The sequence below is a fragment of the Macaca thibetana genome, chromosome 3 (genome assembly GCF_024542745.1).
Source record: "Macaca thibetana thibetana isolate TM-01 chromosome 3, ASM2454274v1, whole genome shotgun sequence".
Classification (NCBI taxonomy): domain Eukaryota; kingdom Metazoa; phylum Chordata; class Mammalia; order Primates; family Cercopithecidae; genus Macaca; species Macaca thibetana.
The window spans coordinates 118,363,768-118,375,976 of NC_065580.1; the positions used below are offsets into that span (position 1 = coordinate 118,363,768).

Sequence of the window (12,209 nt, forward strand, 5' to 3'; positions counted from 1 at the left end):
TGCACCACCACGCCTGGCTAATTTTTGTATTTTTAGTAGAGACATGGTTTTACCATGTTGGCCAGGCTGGTCTCAAACTCCTGACCTCAGGTGATCTGCCTGCGTCGGCCTCCCAAAGTGCTGGGATTACAGGCGTGAGCCACTGTGCCCAGCCCTGAACTATTGTATAATGAGATTGTTATACACAGAAATTTCTATAATCCCATTCAGAATTTTGCTGCTTCATGGAGCAAACTAACATAAAACTCTCTATCGCCCCAAATTCCACCTGTTGCTTCTTTCTTCTTGTTGCTTGTGACTCAGCACAGTGAGACCCACATAGAAAGGTTTTTTTTTTTTTGGTGTTTTTTTTTTTTTTTTTTTTTTTTTTTTTTTTTTTTTTTTTTTTTTAGCTTTCTGTAAGAGAAAAGCTAGTTCATTAATGTTTAACTCCATTTTCAGGTTAGATTTGTTCCACTGGCAACTATTTCTTATGCTGAGAACAAAACCCAGAGGGTGGTGCGAGATGAATAAAACACCTCATCGAAATCTTCCCAGTGACCTTAATTTAACAAACTCATTTAGAAGCTCAAGTTTTTGTACATCATCCAAATTACAACAACCAATTTGCCTTACAATTGAAAATGTAATTACCGTTAAGAATGTAATTAAAATAAACAATTTTCTATTAACTCTCCAGCGAGTCAAAGCTAAGGAACACGATTACAAAACATACTTTGAGAGGTAACTAAAAATTGTCTTCATGTCTCTTGTCTCCAAGATAAATTCTTTTGCCTGATGAGCCAATTCCAATGTGAAGAGGAAGGACTGAGTGGCCTCATGTGGCTTTAGGCTACTGGTCCAGTTATGTTATGCACTGAAACTGTTAATCTACACATTCTGAATTCTCTGTTGTTTAGCAACAAATTTCTGAATCAAAATTGTCTGTCACTTTTTGAGAAAGATTTTGTACTTTCATAAATATGCCACACTGATGTCACTATTTTTTCTCTCCTTTCTGGAACACTGTGAGTAATTCTCATACCTTCTGAGACTAGTGGAGATTAATAGTTACAGCTCAGCTTCGGGAGCCAGATCATTCGGGTTTGAATCGGAGGCTTAATCTAACAAGTAGGACTCTAAGAAAAAGGGGACAGTTACAGCACCTACCTCATAGTGTTGTTGGAGGACTAAGTGAGACCTCCCATGGTATATTCTTAGTCTAGGTCCTAGTACCTCTTCAACATACAATACATGCTTGTTTTAATCTCAGATACCAATCTTTTTTCCTCCCATGATGCCATGTAAAGGCAATCAGACTGGAAACAAAAAGTCTTGTATTTCTGGGATTTTCCCCATCTTTAATACCTTCCTGAAGTCCCCGTTCACTTGGTCTGTCTTTGTAAATGTCATGGATTGTGCTTTTTTTGTAGACCTCACTGCAATTATAAGGATCCTATGAGATAATGCATGTGAAAATGGTTTAATAGTGGCTGGCAGGTGAAGGGGCTCAGTCAATGAGTGTTGAATCATGATCTGCAACAATCTAGTTTCTAAATGAAGGTTCAAGGTTCAAACACAGCTTGAAATGTATGTGTTTTCATGTTTGCAGTTGCTGAGGCATACTCCCCAGAGATTTTGTTGTACCTTGAGAGTCTTGGATTTATATTTTGAATGTGTCACCTCTAGATAGTGCCATGGGTTTTTTGGGTAGCTCATGAATTTTATACGTTGATAACTTGAGTTAGGGGAACTTTTTCTTATGACTTCAAATAATTATTGGGAATATAGTTTTAAAGACTCCATAGTATTTTATGCTATGAATATACTATAATTTATCTTTTCCCTTGATATTGGACACTTAGTTGGTTTTCAATATTTTATCAGTATAGAACCTTTAAAATATTGTCACACCTTAATTTTTGTTCAGATATCTGATTAAGCTTCTTGAGAAAGATTTTTAGAAGTGAAATTATTGGGTTCAATGACTTGAATTTTATAAAGCTCTTGAAATATGTTTTAAAATTACACTCTGGAAATGTTGCAACCATTTGTGCCAGGGAGCATGGGACACTTCACCATTCTCTCTATAGCAGCAAGTGTTTATTCTGTTTGCTTTTTCTATTTGATGCCCCAATGGTGTTTGGTCTTCATTTGCTCTTCCTTTAGAGGTAAAAAGGTATTTTTTTCTGAATTACATTAGACATATCAAAATATTCAAACAACTGATGGTGTAAATCTTCTGTTGTTCCAGCAGAGCCAGTTTACCACCTGTCCATGCAGAATATAATGTGGGATCCACAGAAAGTCCAGTATGATCTCAAATCCCAGTTTGGCTTTGATGATCTTCATACGCAACAGATCCTGAACTATTCAGCTGAACTAAAGGAGGTACACACGCTTGACTGCTTCTCACACCGCTGGGTCTTTCCTGGAGACTGGATCTAGAGCATGCTGCTGGGGCAGAGTGAGCGGGTGCCATGGGAGAGGCAGCCAGACAGGAGAGTTCCCCTAAAACCCGAGCTCCTTACACAGAAGACACCCCTGCTGTCTCCAGCTTTTCTAGAAGTGTCTCTTTCCTCTTACCATGTAGTTTTATCCCAGAATGGAAAGGCAGCTTGGAAGTAATATGACACTTGATTGCTCTGGGAACTAGCAGTGGGAGAGGCCAGGTCGAGTGAGGGTGTGAGATTCTGAAGACAGCGCTAGTGGGGTCCAGGTAGGAAGATGGCGCATCCCCACCGTAGTGAGTGGGGATGCAAGTGGGTGAATTTCCAGGTAAAGAGATAATTTTCATTAGAAGAGTAGGATCTGTGGGTCATGAATGCCTGCTGGGTTCACCAAAGTTGAGCCTCTTCCCAAACTAGGTGAAATAAGGGGGTTGGACTGGATGATCCCCAAGACCCAGTTCACTGCTGGTATTGCTGAGGTTCTGGGAGGTATCTTTTAGTTACAGAGTCCCTTTTGTCACTCTGGCCCATTTGTAGGCACTTCTGCTTTGCATGGTGCAGGTCCAAGAACTATGCACCTGGAGCTTTGGTCCACAGACTCCACCTGCAGGGTTAGAGCATTTATGGTGCAGCTCCTGGGTCAGTGTTGAGCTAGGAATGTTTGGAGAGGACCCACTATCTTCTGTTAGGATCTCAGTCCATGCTGGGTGTGTAGATTTTGCTCACTTCTGTGTGAGTTCCCCACAACCTGGTCTTCCCAGATAGCACTTTTCACATTTCAGTGCAGCTAGTTTGTGTTCAGACTGTTGCTTTCAATATTTAGACTCTAGATCTGTGCTCTCAGTCTGGAGGGTTAGATGGTTGGGCTGCAGCCAGCAGACCCTCTTGCTGGTTTGGTGTTTGAAAAATCAGTTCTGCCAGGTAGGTTTAGGCTTCACCACAGTATACTAAATTTTGTGCTTCTTGTATCCCTAGCATAATTTTATTAATCATCTCACAATTTTATGAACTATCTACCTACCACAGGACTTGAAATTGTGACCCTTGGGTTTTCTCATGGATACTGATGTAGATGGAATATGAAACCCCAGTTGGTTGACTTTTATTCTAGTTTTCTCCATCTTTATGATCTGTTTTCTCATTATATTATAGTTTGAGTAAACTATGTAAAACTTTTACCTTAGAATGTTAAATATATTGAGATTAGAATTAAAAGGAAAATGATCAGAAAATACCACTGTGTATATCAACAAAGCTCCATGGAAATTGTACATCATATATGTAAGCTTTCTGTTGCTGCTATAACAAGTTACCCCCAACATAGTGCCTTAAGGAAACCCACATTTTCTTTTATCATAGTGTTCTGGAGGTCAAACCCCTGAAATGATCTCACTGGGCTAGAATCAAGGTGTCTACAGGGCTGAAGTCCTTCTTGAGGTCAAGGGGACAAACTGTTGTAGGGGAGGAAAAATTATTTTTTTCTCTATTATTCCATATTCAATGGCTGGAGCTCACGAATTAACCTGATAAAAGACAGATAAACAAGAGGAAAACCAGTTATTATGTAGGTATGTATGGGAGTTCACAAAGAGAAATATATAGATGTTCCCTGACAACCATTCTGTTTTTCACTTTCAGTACAGTATTCCATAAATTACATGAGTTAATAAATACTTTATTATAAAATAAGCTTTGTGTTAGATTATTTTTCCAATAGTAGGCTAATGCATGTGTTCTGTTCACAGTTCAGGTACGCTAGGTTAAGTTTGGTTATGTTTTGAGGTTAGGTGTACTAAATGTGTTTTTGGCTTATGATATTTTTAAGTCGTGATGGATTGATAAGGAAGTAACCTCATTGTAGATCAAGGATCATCTGTATTTTAAGGAAGCAGCCAGATGATTAAGGCTTATACACCACCCAAGTCAATCTAAACAAAGGAAAGGGGGTTTTGGGTTTCTAGGTAGCAAGGCAACTTATGGGAAGGTGAAAGGAGGAAAGGTACAGTGAATAAGTTATCTTGTTTTGCAGAGAAATCTCCCAGGTGATCAGAGTTATTTGGAGAAGCAGCTCTCTTTCTGGTAGGAGACATCTTTACAGATGAAAATTATCTTAATAATGTAAATTTTCCTTATAAATCTAAATTTCCTTTACCAAAAGGAAATTTATACTCTATTTTTAAACAGTCATGGAGTGGTAAGAAGTTTTCCCTGCCTCTGCTGGTTTTCAGTTTGTCTTTAGCTCAAAATAATCCATATGCCAAAGAAACATATTTTGGGGTGGCATATTCCGTTTTCTTGCTTTTTCCAGCTTCTAGTGGCCATCCACATTCCTTGAGTTTGAGCCCCTTTCTCAATAATCAAAGCCAGCAATGGCAGGTCAAGTCCTTCCCACATCCCATCACTTGGGCAGTGACATTTTTGCCTCCTTTCTCCAATAAGAACCCTTGTGGTTACATTGGGCTCACCAGGTTACCCACGATAATCTCCAATATCAAGGCCAGGTGACAAGCAGCCTTAATTTCATCTGCAGCCCTAAATCTCACTTGCCATATAACATAACATATTCATGGGCTCTTGGGATTGGGACATGGACATCTTGGGGACTATTGCCTGCTTCCCACCATTTGAAAGTGTAATTGCCTGCTGGGAGACTCAGCACATGCTGCCCTTGCAAGAGAATAGTCCTCCTCTTTCCCTGCCTCTGCTTCCCAATTTGGAAAATGATTTATCTAACCTCACATCCTCTGTGGAGCTCTTATGACCTCACTTCAGCCTCTGCCTCTACTCCTTCAACCTTCTATAATAGGGCATGTCCCAGGGAACCTGATGACTGCACATCTGCCTCTCATAGACTGTGAACATCTGAGTGGGGACTAGGCCTTATCTCTCTAACACGATACATGGTATTTTTGATTATTTTTAATTAAGGGAAAAAAACCAAAACAAAACATCAGGGACCCTGTGCTTTGACAGCCACAGGTTAATATTTTAAATATTGATCCTAAAGGAACCTAAAAGTGAACACATGGGACTAAAATTAAGCTTTTTGACTATTGCCATTGTTTAGTCAATTCAGGCTGTTATAAAAAAAGACCATAGATGGGGTGGCTTGTAAACAACAGAAATTTATCTCGTTGTGTCCTCACATGGTAGAAGGGGTAAGGGAACTCCCTGGGTCTCTTTTATCAGGGTACTAATCCCATTCATAAGAGTTTACCCTCATGATCTGACCAGCTCCCCAAGGCCCCACCTCCTCATACCATCACCTTGTGGGCTAGGATTTCAAAATATGAATTTTGGGAGGGGGGAGTCCACAAGCATTTAGACCATGGCAGTCATCAACAGAATCTCTTAAAGATGGCATTAAAATTGTTGTAGGGGAATGTGCATCATTATAACACAAACATAAGTATTTACCAAGCAGTGTTAGGGAACTGTGTTGAAGTTCATGTATAAAATAAAGGAGATTTGGTTCAAAAATATTAAACAGTTTCTGAACCAGGACCTCAATTTGAATCTTTCCAATTTTATCCACGTTTGATAATCAGAAAAGAAAATGTTCTTGGCAAAACAACTTTGTTAATCCAAAGTATCAATTAAACTGGGCTGACCCATGTTCACTTTTGGCCTGAGAATCAAAAGAAACAAGATTTGATGTCATTTCCATGTCCTTGGCCTGGAGAAACAGCTGTTCCCATTGTTTGCGGATAAAACTGAAAAATGTAACTTTTTTTTTTTTAAACTACCAAGTCTTCCCTCAAGGTAAATCACGTGGATATCATCACATATTACTTCTTCAATCAAGCAAATGTAAGAACTTTTACTATGGCAAGATTGTGGTGTTATTTTTAGAAGAGGAAGGTTCTAGGAAAGGAGCTTTACATCTAAATGATTTTTCATATTCTTGTCAGATTCCCACAGACAGCTCTTTGGAGAAGATGGTGTGTTCAGCCTTGTCCAGCACATCAGAGGATGAAGCTGAGAAATGGCGCTACGTTGGAGACTGCCACCCCAAGTGGTCAGAAGCCGAAAACTATCTTGTCCATGCAGTCAGCTGGCTGAGAGTCTACCAACAGGTGCTGTCCCCTGTCTATATGTTCTGTTCAAAGGTGTGTCAGTTTGAGTGTCCAAATCCATTCTCCTCCCCGACCCTGCCATGTTGCTTACTGTTGGATTTTATGTCCCTCCCAGGAAAGGGACATAAAATGGCCCCACATCCTGGCCATTGAGTGCACCTTGTCCCATGTGCATCAGCTGGCTCCAGCTCCATAGGCCTAGGCCCTCAACACTCATCACCAAACAGTCCATCCTAGGCTTGCACACACACACCTTGGCAACTCAGAAGTTCCTAGACCCATGCTCCGTTATTGGTGCATGAGATTGCCCTGGAGTACTTTGACCAGCTCTTTGGACGTTTGCATGCTAGCATTCAGCATCCTAGCACTTTGAGCTCTGGACTGGCCTTGTCCCTTCACTCTGGTTTTGATCAGAAGCTCTGTGCACAAACAGTGACTGTGATTTCAGTAACCATAATTTGACAACACGAAGGGAGGCTCTAGTCTGTCTTTACAGAGATGTTGGTGTGGGGCAGGGTGCCTGAGTGATTAGACTGCTCTTGGTCTCAGAAGCTCACGGGACCCTGGCTGTTTCACAGCTTTGTGCTTCTTGGGGAGGTTTTGGAGACTGTGAGGCAGAGCTCCCCTGGCAGTCACTTCCCATTTGTTTTATCAGGTTTTGCTGTCTCCGTCTAATGTTCTTCCTTAAAGAACACACCTCTTTAACTTTGTCCCCTGCTAATATGTGTCATGTATAAAGGCCAAAATCTCAAATAGTGGATAAAACATCATTAAAAATATATAGGTGTTGTTGTCTGCTTCGTGGCACTACAGTCATCCAGCACTAAAATAATCAAGGGACACTGTTGAAATGACCAGCATCCAATGGTCTAGTGGACACTCTTGCTTTGTGCATTATCTGGGTAACATAACTGGTTAATTAAGGCGTAGTTAGCACACATACATGCACATCAGGCACCTCCCCATGCTATCAGGCTTGGGCAAGAATGATCTATTTTTGTGTAATGTTGATGATAAACCACATTGCTAATTGACTTCAGTATCATCTTCCCCATGTCCATGTCATAAAATGGCACTTAGTAACTATGTATTAACTTTGGTGTATACTTAAAAATATGTAAATATATTTATGTTATCCTAAATATGTCCATTTATGTTTTAAATTATATTTCATTTGTTTGAAGGTGTATGTTATTCCCTTCTCTCTTTTCTTTTCTCTTTGGGGGAAAAAAGAGAAATAAGGCAGAGATTATAAAGTTGTGTGCCTCCATTGTTGCAACATGAAATCTTTAATTTCTGAGTAGAAATTAAATCATGATGCAATTGCTAACAGACATTTTAATTTACCAAAAAATAAAGATTGGTTGTCTGTCATCTACAGCGGTCTGTTAAAATTTCTTAACTAAATACTATTCTTTCCAATTTGCTGTTATTAATGCTAGTACTTTTGTTTCCGAATTTGTAGGTGTTTGATCAGTGGCAACAGGGTAGTCTGCTTCAGAAGACACTCACAGGCATGGGCCATAGTTTGGAGGCTCTCAGGAATCAGTTTGAAAAAGAGAGCAAGCCCTGGAAGGTGGTGGAAGCTCTGCACACTGTGCTGCTCCTGCTGAATGATAGCTTGGCAGCAGATGGCCCAAAAGATAATCATACATTTCCAAAGATGTAAGGCGCATTTCCCTGTTTGATTATTGATTAAGTGGATGATGCAGAATTTTAAAGAGTGCATGATGATACAGAATGTGTTAGGAACACATTGTGTAAAACTACAGCTAAACAATGAATTTCTAGTTAGCAAATGGGAAATCAGAGGCTTTCATTGTGGACCATCGCCAGGGTAGAAGTCTTGGCAGCACTCTGGATGCCTATTCAGAGGCTGCAATACACCGAATATGGGAACAATATTTGAGAAGATGTCAGTTTCCTGGATTTTAGATTTTATGTCTTTGGCATTTGTTTAAAAATGAATAAGTACATTTCAGAGGTATTTTTATGTACAGAACTACCTTACATGAGTAGCTCTTTTCCTAGAATCTTCCTCTTCTAAAAATATGTTTTTATATTTACTTAAAGATTTTGTATAGTTGAAGCATTTACATAAGGTCTAGAAATATTTTAGAAGTAGGAAATGATGGAACTTGTTTCTTCCTTTTTAAAGATAACCACAATTTATTCACCAAAATAGCCGACTAGATCTTTTCCCTCAGTAGGTGTGGCAGTTTGTAGTAACTTGAATCTTATTATCTTTCTGAGGTTAAGGTTCTCTTTGGAAAAGAACAATATGATTTCTCAATATTATCTCAAAAATGTTCATTTCAAACCAGGTCACACAAATTCTTGCTCTCTGTGTACCATGAAGGAGAGTTGTGATGACAGAATTGGATAGGACCATATTGTGTTATTATGATTACTTAAGAAATAGCAATTCTAAACACTTTGAATTCTTTCACATATTCTGGAACTGTTAGCAAACAGGATCTTGCTTTCAAAGGTCCTATTTCCTAACTTTTACTTAAGAGATGTTCTAGGGCATGAGGTGATGGTGCTAGAGGCAGCAATACAGTTCCCCATCAGAGCCATAGAAGCTGCAGGAGGATGGATGCAGGGAGCCAGCAAGGATGCCTTGAAGCAGTGATCTAGGCAAAGGGCAGGGACAAAACATCTGTCATAAATGAACAAATGCAGGGACATTGCATTGGGGATATTGAAAACCTCCCTGCTGGTCTGTTACTTAATGCACATTAATAGAAACACCACATTAAGTAATTATCCCACAAATCTCGAATGCCCCCTGGCACTTTAACCTAGGATTTTGCCTGCTCTGTGCCAGGCCAGGGGATTGAAGCCCCAGGAAGCTGTATCTGGCTCTTAGTCCTACAAAGATTGGGGAAGCTGAAGACTACACCACACTCTAGGTATGAAGCTAGGATAGCCCTCATTCTTCTGCCCACCTATATAATTTCCACACACTCTCAGTGCCAGGAAGGTGAGGCTCAAACACTGGCTTTGCTGTTCACCTGCTGTTTTTTTTTTCTTTGTTTTGTTTTGCTTTGAGACAGAGTCTCGCTCTGTCGAACAGGCTGAAGTAGGATGGCGCGATCTTGGCTCCCCGCAACCTCCACCTCTCAGACTCAAGCGATTCTCCTGCCTTAGCCTCCTGAGTAGCTGGGATTACAGGCTCAAGCCGCTACTGCCCAGCTAATTTTTGCAATTTTAGTAGAGAGAGGGTTTCACCATATTGGCCAGGCTGATCTTGAACTGCTGGCATCACTTGATCTGCCCTCCTTGGCCTCCCAAAGTGCTGGAATTCCAGGCGTGAGCCACCACACCTGGCCACCTTCAGCCTTCTTTACATCTTTCTGAGATTCACATGCACCCTTAGCAGAAAACTGTGTATCTTTTGTCATTAGCTTTGGTCCAAGAAACCCCATCTTTTTTTTCCTACCCTGTCTCCACAGCCAATTGTTCATATCTTTTTCTTTTCCTAGGCTGCAATGTTCACCCGAAAGAAATGGAAATCACACCAGACTCTCAGTTTTCTACTGAGTTCTTCATGTCATTACAGACTGCCTTTTCTTCTCCAGGTTCTGTCTGGTTCCTGCCCACATCCCTGCATTCGGGGTGGCTGAGGTGTGGGAGCTCTTCACCCAGGCTCTAGCAGATAGCCTGGATTTTGGCAAGGCGAGGACTCACAGAGGTGCCTCTGGGCCCTCCAGCAAGGACTCGCCCTTCAATGTCGCACGTTGTTGTGAATGTGAAGTGTCTGTTCACAGAGGTGGGGGGAATAGTCCCTAAGGTCCGGCCATGTGGTATCCTTGCTTGTCAGAGTTTAAAGAGACTTGACAGTAAGATCCAGGTTCCAAGCCACACAGCATTTCTTTTTTCCTTGGGGAAAATAAGATAATCTCTTTCTCACTTTTTAGTTCTTTCCAGGAGCCACTCTGCTTCCTTCTCAGTGTAACCCAAAGAGTCAGAGCAACGACTAACCTAAGCGCAGTTCATTCTGCAGGTGGCCAGTTCCAAAAGCCACGCTTCCAGCTTCACTATAGCACGAGGTGTCAGTATTCTGGTCAGCAGCCAGAAACCTTAAGCATGTGGCTGTGATGGAGCAATTGCTTCGCATTGTAGGGTGATGACTTGGGGATGGGTACCACTTCCTGCTGGTGTCTCATAGGAGAATTATCACTGGGACCTTGTTCGCTCTCTCTATTCCCTCTATAGTGGTCAGGTCCATCAGCTCTCCAGCTAGAGAATAGCAGCAACTATTTATCAAGCCTGTGTTCAACCCCAAATTATCAAGGTGCTGTGAAGAGACTGACCTCTATGACACAGAAGTCCAAATGGATGCCAGGCGCTCAAAGCTGTGGGATGGCTCCAGCCAGTAGAACATTTTGCTTGGGCTTCAAGTAGCTACATCTCTTTCTGCTGTTCTCTTTTTGTAGCTTGCCTCGTTTATCAAGGGTGAGGATTCCATGTAGTTGCTCAAAGACACAGAAAGCCTGGAGTCCCCTGCTTTGGGCAGTTCTGCCGCCCACAGTGTGACTTTGTCTTGCTCCTCCCTCTCCCATATTTATTTCCAATTTCAGGTTCTTCACATTATCAAACTCATTTTCTTTCCAGCTTCTCTTCTCAGTTATTTCTTCCATGTCTGGAGCCCATTAGTCTGACACTCCAGGGACTATTTGTATTGAGCTGCCTGGCTGGTCATTCTTCCTTTGACTTTGGAGAATCCTACAGGCATTGCCAATTGGCCCAAGTTGGGACCACTGCAATGGGTCCTGTCCGCCACCACACACCACCTTTATATTTTGAAACTTTTCTCAAAATATTTTTCTATGTCTCATTAACTATAGGCTTCAAGGCAAATGTTTTTAGATCCCATGTGAAACTTTATCATAACCCTCACTTCTTTTACACACTACTAGGAATATACTTTTCCATTTTGGAGTAAAGAGAATGCTTAATCCATATTCAGTACCAAAAGAATCTCCAAATCGGGTGACTCAAACAATGCAATTCGTCAAGAACCTGGTTGTGTGATGAAGTGTGACTTTCAGTCTGGTGAACACACTTCTCAAAGTAGTGGAATATTTTTGTTTGAATGGAATTTTTATTTCCCTAGTTGGCACTTTGAACTACCTTTCATTTTATTTCGTTTATTTATTTTTGCACTCAGATTACAGCATCTGTGGAAATTGCAAAGCTTGCTGCAAAACCTGCCTCAGTGGCCGGCACTGAAGAGATTTCTTCAGCTTGATGGAGCTCTCAGAAATGCGATAGCTCAGAATTTACATTTTGTCCAAGGTAAGCTAGCTCTGGTGTTCTTTGTCCCCGACTCACTAAGAGTAAACATGAAATTTATTGGAAAATGGACTTGAAACTGCTTGACACATTGTAAAGTTGGGAGATAACTTTGCTGGTGTCGTATGCATATTTATGCTTTGTTCTGATGCCTTCTAGGGAATTTAAAATACAACACACCAAGGCTAAATAAACAATGAGGGCACTGTGAAGAGCGCATCCTTCTGTTTTCCTTAAGCCCATCCTGTGGCCTATGACAAGCAGTGTCCTAGGGCTGGGTTGACTTTCACATTCACAGCAGCATCCATGGTTTTCAGGCTGGAAAGGGACCTTAGTGCATTGTGAATAAGCGAATCTTTTGTATTCTGTTCCTTCTACTGCCTCCTCCCACCGCTGCTCCTTG

General features: G+C 41.1%; 1 protein-coding gene across 5 annotated transcripts in view; it reads left to right on the top strand.

Moving 5' to 3' along the window:
* Nucleotides 1-12,209, top strand: part of ABCA13 (ATP binding cassette subfamily A member 13) — a 504,903-nt gene that overhangs the window by 53,949 nt on the left and 438,745 nt on the right. For 3 of the 5 annotated variants that reach the window (XM_050785548.1, XM_050785552.1, XM_050785551.1), the window contains 4 exons: nt 2,234-2,370; nt 6,341-6,505; nt 7,971-8,170; nt 11,682-11,809. In XM_050785548.1, the coding sequence (XP_050641505.1) occupies nt 2,234-2,370; nt 6,341-6,505; nt 7,971-8,170; nt 11,682-11,809 (630 nt within the window). The remainder of the gene's footprint in view (nt 1-2,233; nt 2,371-6,340; nt 6,506-7,970; nt 8,171-11,681; nt 11,810-12,209) is intronic. The other 2 variants (XM_050785549.1, XM_050785550.1) reach the window with 1 other exon arrangement.